Raw genomic sequence first — 22,869 nt, 5'->3', positions numbered from 1 at the left:
ATAAAAATATTACGTATCATTATATTATTAAAATAATTTATTTGAAATGTTTACCAGTATGTATCAGAGTAACTAAGCGCACACTGTTATCTACAAATTTCAGAAGTTCTGCACACTCATATACCAAAGAACTTTAAACAAGAGCAAAGTTTATTTTATAAGATTTGATTTATATTTTACATCTTTTTTCTAAATAATTATACAAGTATTTTTTATACTTATATAACATTCATCAGAATTCTTATTTTGAAATTTTACTCGATTATTTCTTATAAACAGAATTTTGTGTTATTAAATAATAAAAGATATTTTATTCTTTTTTTTTTTAATACAAGAAACTTGTATTATTCGGTTATTAAATATATTCTGTGTATATGTATTTTTATTGATGTGCATATATGTATATGCATATATATGGTAACAGGACCAATTTATATCAATTCCAAATAATTGTAATGTTATTGCTGTAATTGTTAACTTTTCACATTTTATATTTCTTTAAAAGGAACATACAGATACAGAGTGGGGCAAAAGTGAGTAGACACTGTTCAAAATAGAATACCTCGGTTAAAATTAGACTAAATAACTTGAGGTTTTTTGAGAAGCTATAAAAATTAATTCAGTAAAATATATATTTTAATCGTTTCAAAAAATTACAATTTGTTAAAATCGTTAAAAAAAATAGTGAATAGTAATTTTTCAACTTTTTTATGTGAGTCTATAATGAAAATTTAAAACATGTCTTTCGTAGATTCAGATAAGTTATGTGTATACTGAAAATTTCATCGGGATCGGTTAACGCATTTAAAAGTTAGAACTAATTAAAATTTCCGAAAATTGTGACTAATTCCGTTCTTTAGATAAAAAGTCGCGATTTTCGGAAATTTTAATTACTTCTAACTTTTAAATGCATTGACCGATCCCGATGAAATTTTTAGTATACACATAACTTTATCTGAATCTACGAAAGACATATTTTAAATTTTCATTATAGACTCACATAAAAAAGTTGAAAAATTACCATTCACTATTTTTTTTTCACGACTTTAACAAATTGTAATTTTTTAAAACGAAGAAAATACATATTTTAATGAATTAATTTTTATAGCTTCTCAAAAAACCTCAAGTTATTTAGGCCAATTTTACCCAAGGTATGTATTCTATTTTGAAGTGTCTACTCACTTTTGCCCCTCACTGTGTATACCATATTAACTAAGCTTTCAATTAATGTATAAATTAAATAAAAAACTAATAATGTAATATAAAACGGAAATAGATATTTCAACGAAAATCAGAAAATTAACATCGTAAAAGAATTTGTACATGGGAACAACCACTATTAGTAATATAAATCATACCAGATTGTTAGTATTTATTAAGTCCCATCTGTATATAAACATTAACTTTTGAGAAGATATATTTTTAGATGAAAGCATACTTAATGTGTTTCATTTAAGAAAACATACAATGATACATTAAAAATTAAGTACCAAACTTGATTTGAAAAACTTGAAAACTAACAGAAAAACAAAGCATCCGGTGAAATGATTTTTAAACTGGACAATATCTAAATATTTTATATAAAAATTTTCACTAGATAATAAGCCTAAACATATGGCTAATAGTTAATTAATAACATAGTTGTATAGCCCTAGTGTAAATTGATAAAAGATAAAGTAACTGAAATTTGGAATTCTATAGCAAAAAGTATGTATTATATTTAGTTTACCATTTCTGAACTTGTGTAAAAAGTATTATTTAATATAAAGGCAGTGTAACAAAATAATAATCATTTAAATGACTATAATTTTGTAACAATTGTTATAATTTACTCAAATTTACATTTTTGTTACCATTAATTTATTATTTCTGGATAAAATGTGTAGTAAGACCCAGAAACTAAATTTAAAGAATATAGCCTTTATCTTTTGAAACATTGATTAGATTTCATATAAAAAAATTGTAAACTTCATACATACACAGGGTGTTTAAAAAAGGGTTAAATAGTTTAAGAGTAGATAGTATTCAGCAGATAAAAGAAAAAAGTTTCGATGAACATGGGCCAAAAAATTAATATATTCAGTGTTATAAGTAATTTCTTGTTTAAGTGTAGTGCTCAACGTTTTTGTTTTTGATAATTAATCATTATATGTAAATAATTGGATCTTTTGTATAAAAGAATTTCGAAGCTCTTGAAAAATCTCTGATTTTTTCCCCAACACTTCACGAGTATTGTTTTTCATCTACGTAATTCATCTACATCAGTTATCAGTGAAAAGTATACCATATTCTTAAAGAAAGTCTTGTACAAACATCAATAGAAGAAATAGTAAGACATTCGGTTATTTACATATCATGATTGATTACCAGAAACAAAAAAGTTGAGCACTATACTTAAACAAGAAATTGCTTATAACTTTGAATATATTAATTTTTTGGCCCATGTTCAAGGAAACTTTTTTCTTCTATTTGCTGAGTACTACCTACCCTTAAAATATTTAACCCGTTTTTAAATTTCTGTATATATATGTGCATATATACGTTAATATGTATTTGTTTACGCACATATGGGTAAGCCTGTGCGTGCGTGTATAAAGTGAAAGCTTATTAATGTGTATTATATATTTTCATTACAAGAATCTCGTTCTGCTTCTCTCAAAGAAACATAAACTACATAAATAACTGATAGAATGTACAAATACTTTTATGCCTTACTATTTCTGTTTACAAAATCTTTTTGATTTCACTGTGGAATAATTATTATTATGTAATTTATTACATTAGTCAATACTTCACTCATTTAAAAATACGAATTAAGTTATAAATATATAATACTACTATGTGTTCAAAACAAAAAAAGGAATTCTAAATCTCTATAATTTATTATTAACTACCAAACAAATAGTTGCAAAATATTTTCAAAATCTTAATAATAATGTTGAATTTTAAATATAAATATATATAAATGTTAACGTTTTATCAATAAATACTAATATGTTCAAGTGAATACAGATGTGTGAAATTACTAGCAAAATTTACCTCCTTTTTATATTTTCAATATTAAAATTTTTAAATATCATACTTTTCTGTAGCGTTAAATCACAATAAATAACTTGGTTTCAAAAAACATTGCTTCTTATACAACGTGTATTACATAATACTTATAATTGTATTCTGTAATAATTTTATCTAAAGCCATTACCAAATTAAAAAAAAATTAAATAAGTTAAGGTAAAAATACTGAAAGTATATGTTATTTGTAAAGTATTATATTATATAAGTAATTATATTTGATACATTTCCAAAATAAACTCAAAAAATTGTATAAAAACATATATTTTTAATCTCATCTACAACATTATAAGCATAATGCAAAAAGATACTATTTACATATTTTTAAATTGGCGGTTTTTTAAATAGGAAGTGAGGGAAATGGCGTGCGCACTCAGATACTGCGCGCGCATACTGAATGATTAATAAAACACTTGATGAATTTCATTTTATTATGCTACAAAATCAATAGTTTATTTCTAAAAAATTTTATTAAAAATTTGTTTTCAATTACGATATGCTTATTTATCTAGTGATTTTTACGTAAGAAGTAATAAAAAGGTGAACGATTAAATGATATACTTAACGCGTAAGTTCCTGCAGGGTGGGCGAAGGACGCCATGACAGTCGTATTTTCTGTTAACTGCGAGCACGTAAGCTCTTGCTCGCATTTCTGTGAAATTCTTGTACAACTTGGTATTTATTTAGATAAAAATTGGCAATTCCGTTTTATGAATTTGCCAAACTTTCCTTCGAGTATATTTTGATGGCGGAAGGCAAGAGAGCGTGGCCATTATCAACGATTTGCTTGTGGGTACCCATGGCGAGGTGAGACGTCGAGAGGTGGCGAAAGGCGTCCCCCCTTGCGTCGGGACGCGCATCTCCCTCTGTACGAGACGACTTAGGGTTGACGAAGTGAGATGCCAGAACCGCCGACGGCACTATACACCATGTGAGTCCATCCTGCGAGTTCTGTCGATTATCGTTTTGGCCCTCTCGGAACATTTTTCATAAATCCTCCTGCCTCGAATCCTGAGAAACCTCCATCTTGTAGCCCCTTGTCCTCGTTCAACGAGTCACGATAATTGACGCGTCATATGTCTGAGACACCAAAAGATGGTGCCCGTGAACCCTCTTTTAAGTACGAGGGGATCTGCGGCGAATCCTGGCAAATATGGAAATACAGCTACGTACTTATTAGAGCCGCTGGTACGCTACTATTTTAGTATTTTGCTATTACCCTTTGTTGCCTTCGAAAGATAGTATCGGATGACTCACCTTTCCCGCTCACTTGACAAAAACGCTTTTAAATACCGTGAGGTTAAATTAACTATTTTCTTTTTTTTACGTATCAATACTTTTCTTTGTCACATTAACCTGTCATATGAGTATTATGTAATAAATGTCCACCCAATAAAGCTCATTATATTCAGCAACAATTATTTTGCTTGTTAATGTTGGGCCGATTGATTTCGAAATTTAGGTACTAGATGTGTTTTATTAGTTAATCTCAATGATGTAAAGGACAAAGTGATTACTTTAGTAATCACGCATTATATTTCTTTTTTAATAATTATAATATTTTGGATCATTTTTTATACCTAACGACTAACAAAAAATAGCATTATATCTTCTATAAATTATTACAAATAAATTCTGATGTATCTGTAAGTTTTAAATTAATACTAATTAAATTATTTTGCAGGATGAGAAATAAAATATATCACGAATATATTTAGTTAATATCCAATGAACAAAGATGAACAGTGACCAACATGCATTGCCAGCGACTACGCAGGCACAACAAGAGGTAAGAACATTTTGAATAAAAACAGGCCTTTGCCAAGCTACAAATGCGCAACAAATATTTAATCATTCATTATTTAAACATATCTTGAAATAAGCTAAAATTAATATGTAATTACCTATTTCTTTGTTACACGCTACCTTATTAAATATAATTTATATTTAACATTATTTCAAAGGATTTAAATTGCAGCTAATATCCTTAAGGATTTTAAGTGTATGCATGAGTCTTAACTCAAGAGATCAGCTGATCAATTAAAAACATTGGTTAGTTGTTCAATGATTTGAAATATAAACATGAATAATACTGCCAAAATATTGGAAATATATTCTTGTTGGACATAGCTTATACTCAAAAGCCTCAGTAATATTAACTGTAACAAATCAAGCTATGAAAGTCTTGAAACTATTATTTTAGTTGTATTTTTTACCAAATACAACTTGTATTTTTTTAATCAACTTTTAATTATTTGTTGTATATTATAGAATGCTCAGAATAACGGTTTATACAAATTATCAGAGATGAGTGATAATCTGGTAAAAAAAATTCCACAAGAAGCTTCATCTATTTTGAAAAGATAACAGATTGTTGAACTGCATTATTTAACATCATAAGAAATCTCAGAAGAAATTCATTTACAAAGACATTTTGATGAAACGTGTATGCTACAAATAAAAATTTTAACATCTGACCACAATTGATTCATAACAATAGATGTAGTATGTAAAGTCTAAAATTGTATTTTTAAGAATTCAATAATTCTGTTTTTCTTAACAGATAAAGCTTTATGAAGTAGGATCTTTTTCTCCTGTACTGTAATCTCTTATGGGTTTACCCAGATCAGACGTAGCATGTTAAGTACTATTTTCACTTCTTCACAGGGATAGCTTCCCAATTGGCTGGTTTAAATTTTAATAAGTTGTTACATCTTGATAGCTTGTTATTATAAATTAATGATCTTTAAATACACTCTCCTCCATTAATCATCAATCAGTTTGCTATTGTAGAATAAATCTGGACGTCGTTATGGATTTAGATACTTATTTCAGATACTATATTGGCAATGTGTAGGAAAACGACTACAAGTACAGGTAGCCCTCCTACAACACGGCATCCTATAACACGGTTTCGCTCTAACACGATAGGGTAAATTGCGGGAACCCTCGTATAGCACTGCAACCTATAACACTGTTTCGCTCTAACACGATAAGAAAATTGAGAAAATCTTTGTACAACACTGTACTTCTACAGCACTGGATAACATGATTTTTGTTTAACATATTTAAAAACTAAATTGCTTAATGATAATAACGGGAAGGAATAATGAACTATAGTGCCTTTACATGATAATATATAAATGAATTATAATTAACTCATTTATAACTCTGTTCCGATGTTATAGCGGAATGCGTCATGCACAGTTTATACGCCATCCGCGGTGAGACTTGTCGTCTCATTGTAAGTAGTGATGACGAAGAATTTTAATAAATTAATGATACATTAAATGAAAATAATATTTTTGGGTTTTTTTTTTTCGTTTTGTGTTATAATTTTAATAAAAATTAAGTTGCTTATATAGAATCAAAAAAAAATGTTTGTTTTTAATAAGTTCTCGGAACGTAACCCCCCTTTTTGTATTTGCTCTGGGTCTCATATAACACGATTTCACACAACACGGCGTTTTCTAGGAACCTATCTACCGTGTTATAGGAGGGCTACCTGTATACCACTAGAAAATATAGCAATTATCTAGAACAGTTGCAACAAAATAGAGAGCTAAAATTAAAGTAATGTACATAATCATGAAATTATAAGACTCACATTCAAAGGCAGTTACTAGCATAGAGTAGATAAACTCTCTCCGTTCTTTAACTTAAACCATATATAACAAGATTCATTATAACATAATCTACCAACATACAAAAGTGTACTAAAATCTGAATCAGTTATTTAAAAAGTTCTCTGAAAGAAGCCATGTACCCCTTAAGGTATGTTTTGAGAAACATTGTTCTAAAGAATTCACTTGAACTTTTTTCAATATTGTAAATGTTTCTTTTATAAACAAATATTTTCCATCGTAATGTATAAGATACAGAAAATGCTATTAGATCATATCAAATATATTTAAAGATATAAAACCCTATATCCTATACATATTGTATACATATGTATATGTATACTCCTACATAAAATATACATATATTCTATACTTGTACTTTATATATTTTATATAATAAAAGTAATAATATTAAAAAAAAGGTAGATACTCCTATTTACCTCATAAAAAAGAAGGTTATGGTACACCGTTGATATTTTATCTACTATACATATATACGAAAAATTTTAGTGAATTGTAAAAATTAATAAATATATATATAAATTTTTGCTTAGATAGTTTTATATGTAACAAAGAATATTCTTCTGTAAATAACGCAATGCATTTATGACATTCGAGAATATTATAATACTATAAGTTGTTCGCATTACATATATTTTGTATAAATGTAAATGAATTTTCTTTTTTGAATGAATTTGGATACGACGTTGTTTATTCTCAATAATTTATAAACGTTAATAGTTAACAATATTTGCATGCATTTTATAAGACGTTATTTATAATTGAAAAGGTAGCGCATTTGTTGCTTGTACTTGAGCCTGGTGCATGTTATTGCATGCCCTATAAATGTTGTACAAATGTCTGAATGTATATCGGTAGGATGTAAACGCGGGTCAAAGTGGTCGTCCTTCATACCCAGGTGGTTTGACTACAGCAACCAGTCTTGGCAATGTAGGCAGTACCCCGCATTCATCCGCGGACCTGCGTGTAGGTACAGCTGTAGCGTTAGCCTCCTCGGTAGCTAAATATTGGGTCCTCACGAATCTATTTCCTGGACCGCTACCTCAGGTCTCAGTCTATCATCATTCCCATCACAACTCCTCGCATAGGAGTAGTGGGGGTGGAGAGGCATCTTCCAAAGAACCAGCCTCCTTGTTGAATCAAGAAATGGCGTTGACTTCTAGCTCTCATCACCAGTCAACACCTACGCATCATCAACATCAACCTTCAGTTAGCAGTAGCAACCATCATAGTTCTTTACAACCAAACCCACAGGTTTGTTTATTTAGAAGTATGCAATAATTAATGAATTACTGTGTAGTTTCTAAAAAGAACACCAGGTTTAGTATCTGCATTCGCAGGTTTCATGGTAATATACTGTATTCATATAAGTGTGAGTAGTAGGTACTAGAATTATATACTATAATAAAACATATGGAATGCTTGAAATCTTACATTTGCAAATCAAAATGTGGCTTTTATCAAAGTTTGTTTCTGTTTTAGTTTTTCCTTTAATTGCATCTGATCGTATACTAGTTGTATATTTTATGATAAAAACTAAACAACGTTTAAAGTTGTGATTCACTTGATTAAACCTGTGTTACAGTAATACTGTGTTTTCGTTTTTTAACAGATACCAGTTTCTCTGCCAGGCCTTAATTTAGATGGAGCACACATACCTGCCAGTGTCAGTCATCTACAAGCAGCACATGCACAAATGCAACAACAAATGCAAGCAGCACAACAGCAACAACAACAGCTGCATCAGCAGCAACAGCAGCAACCACAACAGCAACAACAATCTCATCATCAAATACAAAATCATCAAAATGCTCAGAATAGTGGACCAACTGCGCATAATCAAAACGCACAGAGAGATGACAACAAAGTAAAAGATGAAGGTGGAAGTTGCACAACTGAACGTTGCAGTGATAATCAGGTTCACTGTCAAGTTCAATGTGATCTTCAGTTACAAACATCTCAAGACTTGCAACAAAGCCTTATGCAACAACAACAACAGCAACAACAACAACAAATTGGTGTAAACATAAGTGGGAATTCCTCGACAGAAGGGGGAGGTCAAAATAATACAGAAAAATCCGAAAAGGAGAAAGAGCTACGTCAACTAAATATGACACAGTATGTTTACATAGTTTATTTCTTTGTAATATAATTTTCGCAATATGGTGTATGTAATTACAATTTTTGTGTAGATTTCAAGTGCCAGATTTAAAACCAGGAGGTCACATGATGGATGTACGAACAGCTGATGGTTCAGTTGTGAAAATCAGTGCTGGAAACGAACAAGATTTAGCAAAAACTCTTGGTGTTGAAATGGTCCAAAATATGTACAAGGTAAGTGATACAGTGATACATTTATAAGCATATTTTATGGAATATGCAACGTTTAATTGTTGTCATCTTTTCTAGGTTAATGTCGAAGACATTAATCAACTTTTAGCATATCATGAAGTGTTTGGGAAGTTACAAAGCGAAATAGCAGCAGGTACTACCTTGGTTGGAAGCACAGTTCCTACACAAACAGTTACCACTATACAAAATGGGACACCAATTGTGCAACAAGTTCAGTTAAATAAGTTTGATATTAAATCAAGCGATGGGGAAGCTACACCAGGGCCAAGTGCGTCACCAGTGTCAGTTGGAAGCCATGCCTGTGAAATATGTGGAAAGATTTTTCAGTTTCGTTATCAACTTATCGTACATCGTAGATATCATATAGAAAGAAAACCTTTTACTTGTCAGGTACGTAACAACAGATGCATGAAAAGTAATAACATTTGTCATTCTTTAACATTATTGTTTTCATATATTACATTTAAAATGTTTCTAAATTTTTAGGTGTGTGGCAAGGCTTTTCTAAATGCAAATGATTTGACACGTCATGGAAAATGTCATTTAGGAGGATCTATGTTCACTTGTACAGTGTGCTTTCACGTGTTTGCGAATGCACCGTCACTAGAACGTCATATGAAGCGACATGCTACTGATAAGCCATATAATTGTACTGTATGTGGAAAAAGCTTTGCGAGAAAAGAACATTTGGATAATCATACTCGTTGTCATACTGGAGAAACACCTTACAGGTAAATTTACTTATTTTTCACCAACAGTAATTCAGAATTTAATATTTTTGTTGTTGTTGAATATAGTAGTAAAGCTGGTTGTTGAAATACAAGTTTCAGACCATATATCTTTTAAGTATTTTCAGCGTTTATGAGGGATACAAATTTCTATAACAGAGTAGTATTTGTAGCGTCCATATGAATAACTGTTTATGCATTTCACGATTTATTTACACAAATATTGATATAGGTGTCTGAAGTTTTTTCTTTTCTTTATACTAGTAAAAAATTAATTCGGAAATATTTATATTTAATTTCTTTTAATCTCATAAAGAAAAGTTGTGGGCTTTTTTTAATTGTGATTGGATATGCATCTTTTTTTCTAACAGAAAAACCACCTCACATTTTAATGAGTTTTTGCAAGCTGTTAGATTATATAGTTTGAATATCCATAATTCACAAATAAGAAATCATAAGGAAATGTACTGATATGTACAAAACGTGGAATAAGGATAAGACGATGAATTCGTCAAAATTATTGTTACATATCATTTAAATACATTTAGGTATATCCAAATACATTCTGATTGATAAGTGTGAAACGAGCATTTCAAATCTTTAGAAAGTAGGGGTTGCTGCAGCTATAGAAATACTGAGGTGATTCAAGATGGTTAATAAACAGAAGTAGAACGTGTAAAAACACGACAGAATTTATTAAGAAAATAGACAGAATATTACATTATTGTAATTGTCGTTACATTAATAATAATTCCAAGAAGAGGTCTTTATCTGAAAGAGATACCAATGTTTATAACACGCTAGTAGAATTAGAAGAATGGTCAACAAAGTGGAGTTTACAGCCTTATAAACTAGAAGAAACTAAATATTCAAGATAAGGAGAAGTTACACAAGTGTTTTGTTTTAAAGGCCCGGTTAATCAATAATGCTCCGCGCATTTATATAGGGTCTTAGGTTGGGTAGTACAATTGGGCAGTATATGATTTTATAAATAAAATCAGTTGAAAAAAGAATCAATTTATTCTGTTTGAGATTTTTGAGAAAATGGGATTTGAAAATTCTATCTTAAAGCAAAATTTTATTTCTTGATTGCATTGATCATGTTAAAGTTTGTATTACTTCAAAAAGAAATTTCAATAATTAAAATCAATTTTTAAGTATGTAAGTATGTTAAATTTGTTAAAAAAAGAGAAAGAAAAATGTTTTAGGCATATCATTATGTTGAACAACATGTTTCGTATTATAAAGTAAGTTATATAGGGTGTCCCAGAAAGACTGATAATTTATTGGAAAGGTGGTTGCTGAGGTGATTCCGAACAACTTTTTCCTTCACCAACAACGAAACCTTAACCAACATTTTGGCAAAGGAAAAAGTTGTTGATAATCACATCAAAAACTACCCCTCCAAGTGATTATAACTCTTTCTGGGACACCATGTATATTATCCATTAACCCTTGAACTAAAATTAAATGTATAATTTTTAAGCGAAAGGGTTTCATATATTGGAAGAATAATTTTTTAAAAAACAGTGTAAAATTTAGAAAATGAAAATAATATGAAATACAAAATTACATGAAAATTGTGACTCTCTTCGTGGTCCGCCATCCGACGGTTAAAGGTGAACATGTTACTAGGCAGTCCTAACCAGTAGAATTATATGCGATTCTTAACATTTACTTGAAACCATTTAAAACTCATTTTTTTTCAGCATTAACTTTACAATTATTTTTCATTATATTTAAACAGGATTGTTTATCCACTTTATCGTCGATAAGTTTTAATTTACCAAATTATTGATACATATTTATTCTTAATATTCTTAAGAATTATTCTTAATTTTTCTGAAATTTCGTCTACATAAAGTACTTTATGACATGTACGACACTGGTTGTGATTACATAAATGGGTGTCTGTTTCACGCTTTAATTTACGATTACACTATATCTCTCAGATTTAGTATTTCTGCTACACTTCTGTTGGTGATTTTGTGCTATATTGATGTGGGTGTTATTTTGGAGAGAAATCCACCATGCAACATCATATTCGCAAACGCTTCGGTGACGTTTTTCATCTTCTACGAATATTCCTTCATCCTTGTTTTGTTATTTGTATCTTATTGTACACACATATGATGTACTGCACGTTGCTGGAAATAAATCTCGCAGGGCAAGGAGGGTACTTTGCACACACGATTCGACTCTCTAGTCTTACACGGGCATGCGATGTGGAGGGTGGAGCACTACCAATCAGACTCACATTCCATACGGAGAACTTTTTCTCAGCAACACAGTAAGTGTGTGGCTGCGCCTTTTAGTGCACAAGATCTTTATTTACTACAAACTAAAGGAATTTCGTGCCTATGGGAGGAAGGGTTCACTGGGAGGTAGAACCACTTTCTCCTCTACTGGTGGAAACCTCGGCAGTCAATCGGGCCTTTCTAGGTTTAAACCCCTAAGTTTGGGGACGCTTATCGCCTTTCACATTGCGGCGAAATATAAACTCTATTTTAAAGATGTATCCTCATATGACTCCAACATTTTAACGAGAGGACGTAAGTAGGAGTACAGGCTGACCGATAGTGGGAAGACGGGGTATCTTAATAATGAGGAACGTGTAGGTGGTGACGGAACGCACCATGCCTGCTTCACGTCAACACTGTTCTGTCTTTACCCCTATGTAGTTTTACGATTGTTCCTACTGGGTTTGTTAGAAAACGATATAACGAAAGCGATAAAAAATTATAGTAATATTTTTAAGAAACGATGAAATATACTTCTTTACGTGACAAACTCCTAAGAAAAATGAAACATGCTATTTTTTTTATAACGCGCGTTGTTATATTACTCTATCCTGGAATGAAATGTTTTCATGTGCGTCAAGTTTTTACTTTACAGTGTTCTAAATTAAGTATATTCTTCTCTTTCATGAAAAGAAGAATAGATGAAGATGGACTGTTCGAATAAAAAAGTGAGTGAAAACTTTTGATTATTTAAAAAAATATTACGCTTCAGTTTTTGAGATTCTGTTCGGAACATTTAATCTATGAAGTTTTTTTCTAAATTTAATTTAGAAAAATTTTCATTGTATTACGATGAAAGGATTTAATGACATTACGTTATTTTCAATGAGGAAGAAATGTATGTAGGATGGAAAAGAGAGAAAAAATAAGATGAGGAGGGAACTAACGAATTGGAGAAATGGCAGAAGTAGCGAGAAAAGAACAAAGAACTATGTAAGGTTAAAAAAATGGGGCAAAACCAGAAATTTACAGACAACTGAAAAGAGCTAGAATAGAAAAGACGGGGCAGGAAGAGATTGAATGAAAGTATAAAAGTGGACAAATAGAAAGATTATTTAATGAGATTGCCAGTTGAGATAGAAGGTAAAGTAGTAAAACAGTGAAAACGGACTGCTGAGTGGAAAATTAATACAAGAAGAATCCTCTTTTTTCGTTGTCTCTTATAGTCTGTGTGACTTATTGGATGGAGTATATACACGGAAAAAAAATTAATAATTTAGTGCTTTGCACTAAGCGCGATATAGCGGTTACGTAACAAAGCGTAACTTATAGCATAACTCACAGGGGGGACATTGACCCCCTGATTTCGGGTGGAAGGAGTGGTCCTAGAGGTCTGAAAATTTGGAGAAGCTTCCGGTAATTGACCCTCCTGCGTCCATAGGTTAAGATCCCAAGTCGATACCTCTTGCCATTTGACCACGCCGCCAAAAAAGAACAGAGAAATTGAAGGAGAAGATGACGGTAGGGTGGAACATGATTAATAATAAAATTTAGAAATATGAAGAGATAGGACTATGAAAGGTAAATGTCTACAATTAGGGTCCCAACGAGAAATCAATTGAAAAGACGTAAATTCTATATATTTTTGCCCACCGAATCCAAAACTGTTGATAAAATCTGGGGGTCGCTTGTATTTACTAACAAGGAAGGTTAGGGAACCCGGAAATTCCAAAAATTATGAAACTTCGCATACAAGTACAGTAAGTCATCCGTAATACGACCCTGTTTTCCGTTGGTGCCATAATTCGGTTTTAAAGGGTGAAATTACCCCTTGAAAAAAATTCGAAACTTTCTTTTTTGTGGAATATCTTAAAAACGGTGAGAGATATGAAAAAAAAGTTTAAACAAAAGTTGCACAGTTCATTTGGGTTTACAAAATGGCGTCAACTTACCTTACGGCAAAAACTTGACCAGTCAACAATAGTCTCCTGGCTCAGTTCTAATTCCTGTTCGTAGAATGCACCGCGTGGAGGACGTATCATGAGAAAATATCCAATAAAACGGGCAATCGACGTGATATCAAGATTAGAATTAGCAAGCCTCGTACGACTTTTAATACTTCGTTTAAATTCACACTTTGAAGTTATTATTTTTAAGGAGACTATTGTTGACTGGTCAAGTTTTTGCCGTGAGGTAAGTTATATTTTTTATGATATCCTAACCTAACCTATGTATCTTAAAAAATACAAACGACCCCCAAATTTGATCAACAGTTTTGGATTCGAGGGGCAAAAATACATAGAATTTACCTCTTTTCAATTGATTTCTCGTTGGAGCCCTAATTGTAGACATTTACTCTATAAAAATTGGAAAGATGTAGAAGAAAATATGGAAAGGAAAAAATAGGTGTTAGAAGAGTGGAAAATGGAAAATGGATGAAGAAGAAAAAGAAATTGTGAACGGCGTAGCAAGCGGGGGAAGGGATGACATTAATCCTATCCCTGTATAAAGTGTAAGTCCCGATCATGTCTCATGAGACAGGAAATGAAGAGAAGAGGGTATTCATCGCATTGACTTTAGAAGAACTGAGAGAACAGCGAATGAAGGATACTTTGCGAATTACCTCATGGGATGAGGTAATTTAGTAATACCTAATGCTGATAGTATGTTGTTCATAGATTTAAATGCTCTGTTCAGCTCAGCGATAACGAAGAAGTTTTAGGAAGCGATGAAGAATATGTATTCTGTAGGAGAGGGGAGAAAAAGGCGTTTTGTCTTGGGATCGTCTGTCAGACTCGGCAGTGGGGCTGACAACAGACGATCCCTGTTCCAGCCACCCGTCATACCGTAATTCGGAACTCCTATACTGTATATTCGAACTGCATTCCGAGCGACCGCCACACAGTGGTTCGAACACTAGGGTGCTAGCTGGACAAAAATATTTTTTCATGCTTTTTAGCTTATTTGGGGTACTTATCCTTAGAAAATAATCTTGTTTTGTGTCATAAGTTATTATTTCAATATAAACATTTGTTACATAAAAATATGACTAATTAAAGGAAAAAAAATAAAATTACGGTATTGCACTGTAGCTATGAGGTAAAAAAAATGTAGATATGAAAATACATAATAATCAATAAATATTTAATGCATAATAATACATAATAATGATTATTTAAACTATATTACAAACTAAATTTACTCGCTACTTGAGTCATTAGCACCCGAAGAACATTCAGTCGATTGTGATTGTTCATCTTCATCAGCAGCAGTACTAACAATTCCTCTTTGCAAGTCACTTATATCTGTATCTGTTTCTAATAATTCAAATACCTCAGCGCCTAACAAGTTGAGTGTTTTTTTTGGTACTTCACGAAAAGTATTTATTAACGGGTCCGAGGTAACTAATAACATTGTTAACAAGTCCGAACTAGTGTCGAATCGTGTTGTTTTTCTGGTGTGTCTCCCTCTGAATCTGCGGCTATCTTTATGGCGTGCTTCTTGAGCCTCTTCCGACATTTGCCCAATACGGACAATAAAAAATTGAATTATATCTTTTGCATGGTAAAACAGGATAATAATAACCACAATTAAAAAAAACGAAACTGTGAATTATAAAAAAAACATCACTAACTGACGAGCGTGTCGGTTGTACCAATATATGTCAAGTATGGTATTAAAATAAAACAGACAATCTCTACTTTTCTACACTGACGAGAATCGTTATATTATGAAAATTTTTCATACGAAATAATAACCTAACTCGAAGATCGATTTACAAAAATACAAGAAAGGTACTGACGGACGCCTCACATTGTCCCTACGCTGTTTCTACGCTTATGTATACATCACTTCTCGATGGAAGTCAGTCAAGCGTGTAATGTGACACGCGACGTGGTCTTACAGTAAAACCTGGATAAATGCAACCAAGATTGGACCCAGTGGTTGCATTTATCCAACCGAGTGTCGAATCTCGGATTATATGCGACGACCAGCCAAGCTTGAACGTAAAAAGGGACAGACAGTGGAGGAGTGAGAGAGTATCGGTGTGACTAATACTAATTGAAGTATAAAACTTTTTGACTACATTTTGAACAACTTTTTTCTATACATATAACCGCCGCTCGGCCTTAGTTTTCGAGATAAGCCTAACGGCGACCAGACACACTTATGGGGATTCAAAATCATGAAAATTAGTTAAATTTAATTTTTAAGCCCACCCGTAATATATGTATGTGTATATTGATATCGGTCGCCGTGCTGCTGCCTGCAAAAACAGTAGAAAAGCGGCGATCTCACACTAATGCGTACGTTGTCACGGACGCACACGGATGGCCAGAATTCAATATGTTAATTTCGACAGTTTTTCGAAAATATCTCGAAAACTAAGGCCGAGCGGCGGTTATATGTATAGGAAAAAGTTGTTCAAAATGTCTAATTTTACAACATATTTAAATTTCATCAAAATCGGTGAGGTGTAACCTAATCTCAATAATTACCGAAACTTTTACTAACGCATTGGTAAAATTTTTCTGATTAAAATGATACCAAACATGATATAGTTTCAATTATAATTACTTGCTAAAATTGATGTTAAAGGTTGGCGAAAAGCAACAGAGATCGAAATCAAAACCAGTCGCGGTGTCGGCTCTGGTTTCAAAGGTTTCATTTATCCAGGCAAGGTGGTGATTCTGGGCATTTAATGTTGCATTTATCCAAGCGAGGTGTCGATTCTGCGTCCGTACACATGTTTTGTATTCAGCCGACATGCCGATTCTGTGTCCGTACACATGTTTTTTGTTCAGCCGACATGCCGATTCTGAGTCCGTATACATCTTTTGTATTCAGCCGACATCATTTATATTCAGTCGTGATGTCAATTCTATGTTGTTTATTCTATTACTATTGTTTATAAATATAATTCAAACTATATCGTGTTTGGTACCATTTTAATCAGAAAAATCATACAAATGCGTTAGTAAAAGTTTCAGTAAAAAAAAGTCAAAAATAAAAAAGTTTTATAGTTGAATTAGTATTAGTCACACCGATACGTTTCGGCTCTTTCCTTTGATCATCGGACCTCTCTCTTTCCACCACTGTCTGTCCTTTTCTACGTTCACGCTTGGCTGCTCGTCGCGTGTAACCCGAGATTCGACACCTCGACTGGATATATGCAACGCCTGGGTCCTAATGTTTGTTGCATATATCCAAGTTTTACTGTATCCAGACAAACTTTTGTTGCATATATCCAGGTTTTACTGTAGTTTTTATCAATTCGAAAATGATTTCTGTCCACCTAGATCAGCCATTCGAACCACTGTGCGCCAGCGAGAACACTGATCCACCGATCATCTCGCCGCCACCTAGCGGTCCCCACCCCGAATCAAAGGCGTCCGGGGAGACGAAACCCTTCGCCCCCTCCACTAAACGCCTACAATTCCTAACAGATTGGATTGATCTATGTTCTATGAGGCTGTCCATATAGATCTACATTAATATCCCTCTTGTTTAATGCTTGAATGACGGACCATGAAGAGAATCCCAATTTTAATTTCATTTTGTATTTCATATTATTCTCATTTTCTAAATTTTACACTGTTCTTTTAAAAATTATTCTTCCAATTTATGAAATTCGTTCCCTTAAAAATTATCTCAGGTTCAAACCAGAATTGATCTAATCAGTCTATCGATGAATATTTTCTTTATAACTGTTGTATCTTAAATATTATTCTACCAGTTTTGGTATTTTACAACATTCCCACGTTAAATACATTACCCGTAACAAATATACGGTTAATATCCATTACCATATCCGGTGTTTACCATGTATACTAGGCATTAATAAAGTTATTTAATGCTTACAATATTAATAAAAATTACATTAGTACCTACGTATTAATACAGATGGTAAGGAATATAATAAATGTAAATTAATTTCCGGTACTATGCTTATTCCGGTACAATAGTAACATGATTGGTGCAATTATATTTCACGTGTATGTTAGGTATGTACATGCAGGGTTTCTCATTTAAACTGATACAGAGCTCTTATTCCGCAACTATTAATGATACAAAAAATTGTTGATATGGAAATTACATGGAAAAAGGGGGTCTATGTTTTGGCCGAAGTGAAAAATCTTTTGCATTATTAGTTTAAGAGATATGATGGTCAAGTTTTGTTTTTTAAATAGAACTACATATTTTTTTTGAGATCATGTAATAGTGCTTCTCAAGACAAATTCATTAAGCTTTAATGTATACACTCGATTTTAATTAGTTTTCAAGATATAACTTTTACAAAGGGTGTAGCCGGATAAGAGGGTCAAAAGTGCCCCCAAACCAAATTAGACTTGCTATGAACCATTCGATAGGTGATAAAAAAAAACTAATCTGTGCCAGGTTTCAACCCTGTATCTCATCTGGGAGGGTAGTTACGGGTAAAAATGTAATTACGAGGTTTTGGGCCAATTTCTCCTATTTAATGACATTCGAAAATTCTGAAGAAAAATCAGACACATTTCTATTTGTGGGGCACATATTACAGAATTTTTTCAGATTTTTAGATTGAAAACTGAAGTCGTGAAAAATCGAAAACGTCAAAAAATGCTGAAAAATGGCGATTTTGTATGGAAGGAGTCGCGGATCTACATTCATATTTTTTTTATAAGTGTATATTATCGATACTATTATTCTCAATTTTTTTGAGAATTTTTGGTCAGGTGCGCCATAGTTAAAAAAATTAAAAACCGAGTTTTTCGCTGTTTTTTGCCTGTCAGAGTTACTTGTACTGCGAATTTTCGTCTATTCTTTATCAAGTAACTGTGTTATACAATGTTCAATGTTTTTACGTACAGTGAAACGCAATAAGAATTTAAAAAACTAAATAAACCATAATTATTGAAAGTACTTTATGTGCAATATATATTGTGATCCTTTCGGGGGTTCATTCTATACTGGGGGGGCGTTGCGAAATACAAATTGGTTGGGCGCCAGCCACCTACTGTGGCGATCAAAATCGAAAAAAGGGAAAGGGGTACTGGGAGCGTCCACAACGGACTGGTCTCGGGCACTTGCGTCCGTACAGCTTCGCAGGGGAGTACGCGGGGAGGAGTATCGGGGGAAGGGAGGTTGCAGGGTTGGGATGGGTTCGCACGGGGTTCGCTACGTTACGCGTAGATTTGCAAAAAGAGAACGGGGATCGAACAGAAGGGGGTCGTTGTCAAAACTCAAACAGTATAATCGTATGCAATTAATATATTCAAAGGGCTCACCCAAAACCTCACACCAAACTTTCACGCTGTAACACTCTCTATAATCGCGCTGGTCTTTTCCGAAATCTCTTTACACTTTTCCAAAATCTATGACTGTTCGCTATATGGTAGCCTTAGGCGCTCATTGCCGGCTCGTCGTCGCTGCGTCGACGACGAGACCGTCGCGGGATATTTTTGGGGAGGGGATGGGTCTAGGAAGGGGGGCATCTTCCGGCAACGGGATAGATCGATTATCGATCTTCGATATACTGGTGATCAGGGTCGATGGGGCTGACGGACATCCTGCGGTGACGGGTGGGTTGAGGTCTTCGGGCTCGGCGACAGATGTCTCCGGGTGGACGTTTGCGTCAGCTTTTGGGTCGCTTCGTCGGAATTTCTTGGGAGTCCCACGTTGCTCCTTGTTTGCTGGAGGGGTGGGTCTGTCGCCGGCCTCGAGGCTCCTGTTGAGGGTGGTCCTCGCTGTGTCTGTCCGTCGCCTCCATCGGCCCGACACCGTTGGGCAGGGAGGAAGGGGTGAGGTGAGGGAAGGGTTACGGGTTATCGTTAGGTGGGAGTATGAGTGGGAGTATGAGTCCGCTCACGCTAATTTTTTTTTTCTGTAAAATACATGTTTCTCAGTTTCGTTCTGTGCAAAAACATTAAAAATCACATAATACACTAAGTGTATAAAGGTTCTTTTAAAAATTGAAAGTGTTTCTCATGTTATCGCACGAAATATGTCGAAAATATCGGTTTTTTATTTTTTTAAACACGGCACTCGTGGATGCACTTTTTGTTTAAATAGAATTGCATTTCTTTCTTTACTCGTATCAACTGCTTGGAAAATTCTGGATAAAAAAGTAGTATTAGAACTAATAAATGGAGGGGCCTCGGCTCCTTCTCTCCACTCGCTACTATTCCCTCTCACTATTACCTATCACCTACATCTAACAGTACAATGTTTAAAAAACTAATATTTCGTGAGATATCTCATATTTTTCATTAGTCATACCATTCAACTTTTACATCAATAGCTTTTTCCTATCTCTTACTAAAAAGATATACTTCGTCCCAAGTGCGTGACGCTTGTATTTCCAAAAACCTATAGTAAGTTTGTTTTTCGAAACTAATAAAAAATACAAAGGAGTGTTAGTCAATAATCTAAGTGAATGCAAATAATTCAAACATATAAATATCTCATATACAACTTATGTATGTAAACATTTGCAGAATTATTGCAAAGAGGAGGTATATTCTTCTCTTGTTATACCTCCACTTTGAGCGAGGTTTGTTATGGGACGCTGTGAAAAATCCAGGCGGGCGTCAGTCAAAACCTAGCGAAAAGGGACAATCTCAACATTCAGAATGAAAGAAAGACAGCATGAATGCGTCTCACTCAGCGTTCGGGCGTTGATGCCTTTTTCCCTTGCCTTCGCTGACACAGTCGAGTGACGTAACCAAGCTAACACCTGATTTTGGATACGATTCCAAATCGACAGCCTTCTTAGTTAGACGCCACCTTATAACTACTAGCTGAACTGAATTTGTCACGTGACTTGCTCTGTATTATCCACAAAATGGCGGAACTGGTCTGTAGGAATGCTTTTACGGGATTCGACTTTTCGTCCTTATATGAGAGAATTTGGAGCTCGGTGAGGGCTTATTCGAAAGAGGAAGGTCCAGTGCAGTACGGTCAACTCATGATTTCAATCTCAGCACTCTTTTAGTGGCCGAAAAATGCTTCGATTCCGCGACTGCATTTTGTCGATTTTTTCCTCTACTTTGGACGCTTATATTACTAAACATCAACATAATTCCACTGAAACATGAGTTGACCATACTGCACTGGACTTTCCTCTTTCGAATAAGCCCTCACCCAGCCCGAAATTCTCTCATATAAGGACGAAAAGTCGAATCCCGTAAACCCATGTTTAGGCCCATTTTTGCCGGTAAAGTCAACGCGCTACTATTACCCGGATCTACCCCCTTAACACGCGGCACTTCACGCACGAACAGGACCCCTGCTGATATTTCCCACCGAAATGAATTTTTCCCGTGAAGAATCGCCAAAGGGTATAGCAGGATAAGATGGTCAAAAGTGCCCTTGAGCCGATTTTACTTCGCAATGCACCATTCGATAGCTTATCCCAAAAAACCATGGTACACCAAGTTTCAACCCTGTACCTCAACCGGGAGGGTAGTTACAGGGTAAGAAAGAAAAAGTAGTTTTTGCCATATTTCTCCTATTTAACATTATGCAAAAAATCTGCAAAAATTCTACAATATTCTAGACATGTTTCTTTATGATCGTGAATTTTTTCAGATTTTTCGGTTGCAAATCCTAGGCGTGAAAAATCAAAAACGCAAAAAAAAGTCGAAAAATTGAGATTTCGGGTAGAAGCTTTCGAGCGACTAGATTTTTACTTTCACAGTAGTTAGATATTAGCATGACTATTATCTCCAATTTTTTTCAGATTTTTAGGTGTGGTGCAACGTACTTACAAAAATCAAAAACCGTCATTTGCAGCATATTTTGTGCGATAACTTGAGAAATACCTTCAATTTTGACATTTCCTTTATATAATTAGTGGATTGTGAGATTTTTAATATTTTTGTGTTGGATGGAGCAAGATCTAAATGGAATGACTGAAGTTATTGTAAATAATTGAAAATTACGCACCTTATCTTCTGAAATATTAGAAAGTTTTTCAACGAAGCCGATGGGTGAGTGGTTAAGGTCTCCAACTGCGGAGCCGCTGGAAACTTTTTTGTCGCAGGTTCGCGTCCCATGAAGATCCAATTGTTTTTTATCATAAAATCATTTTTTTTTTTTAATTATTAATTACATAAAAATACACAATAATCATTTAGTAATGCATGAAAAATGGTTTTAAAATATTTTATCAATAAGTATACATAAAAATAAGTTGTGCACTACCGATTTTCTGATTATGTATTGTTCTAATTACGGATAGGTCCCAATATTTTTTTACTTGAAAGGCCACGTGGTTATAGGTTTATGATGGATATGGAAAGCAATGTATATTTTACCTTAATTGTAATGCTGTTATCAGTAGTGCACAACTTATTTTTATGTATACTTATTGATAAAATATTTTAAAACCATTTTTCATACATTACTAAATGATTATTGTGTATTTTTATGTAATTAATAATTTAAAAAAAAAATGATTTTATGATAAAAAACGATTGGATCTTCATGGGATGCGAACCTGCGACAAAAAAGTTTCCAGCGGCTCCGCAGTTGGAGACCTTAACCACTCACCCATCGGCTTCGTTGAAAAACTTTCTAATATTTCAGAAGATAAGGTGCGTAATTTCCAATTATTTACAATAACTTCAGTCATTCCATTTAGATCTTGCTCCATCCAACACAAAAATATTAAAAATCTCACAATCCACTAATTATATAAAGGAAATGTCAAAATTGAAGGTATTTCTCAAGTTATCGCACAAAATATGCTGCAAATGACGGTTTTTGATTTTTGTAAGTACGTTGCACCACACCTAAAAATCTGAGAAAAATTGGAGATAATAGTCATGCTAATATATAATTACAGTA

The 22,869-nt window shown here is 33.4% G+C and overlaps 1 protein-coding gene and 1 long non-coding RNA gene across 8 annotated transcripts in view; one reads left to right on the top strand and one right to left on the bottom strand.

Annotated features, from left to right (window-relative positions):
• The first annotated feature begins 3,390 nt into the window (after positions 1-3,390).
• LOC114875741 (zinc finger protein 271-like) overlaps positions 3,391-22,869 on the top strand; it is a 55,110-nt gene continuing 35,631 nt past the window's right edge. The window contains exons 1-8 of one of the 7 annotated variants that reach the window (XM_029186371.2): positions 3,391-4,003; positions 4,757-4,861; positions 7,575-7,682; positions 7,764-7,970; positions 8,329-8,834; positions 8,909-9,050; positions 9,126-9,458; positions 9,555-9,799. In XM_029186371.2, the coding sequence (XP_029042204.1) occupies positions 4,811-4,861; positions 7,575-7,682; positions 7,764-7,970; positions 8,329-8,834; positions 8,909-9,050; positions 9,126-9,458; positions 9,555-9,799 (1,592 nt within the window). In that variant the 5' untranslated portion in view covers positions 3,391-4,003; positions 4,757-4,810. Of the gene's footprint in view, positions 4,004-4,172; positions 4,261-4,454; positions 4,535-4,756; positions 4,862-7,574; positions 7,971-8,328; positions 8,835-8,908; positions 9,051-9,125; positions 9,459-9,554; positions 9,800-22,869 lie in introns of those variants that run through there. The other 6 variants (XM_029186372.2, XM_029186368.2, XM_029186369.2 and 3 more) reach the window with 6 other exon arrangements.
• On the bottom strand, positions 3,722-4,383 carry LOC114875742. The gene is made up of 2 exons (XR_003789278.1): positions 4,292-4,383; positions 3,722-4,216 (listed from the first exon to the last, which is right to left on the bottom strand). It is a non-coding gene; the product is annotated as an uncharacterized LOC114875742 (long non-coding RNA).

Source organism: Osmia bicornis, chromosome 10 (assembly GCF_907164935.1).
Source record: "Osmia bicornis bicornis chromosome 10, iOsmBic2.1, whole genome shotgun sequence".
NCBI classification, from domain to species: Eukaryota; Metazoa; Arthropoda; class Insecta; order Hymenoptera; family Megachilidae; genus Osmia; species Osmia bicornis.
Note: the sequence above shows the minus strand (reverse complement) of the source record. Positions and strands in the feature narration are given on the sequence as shown.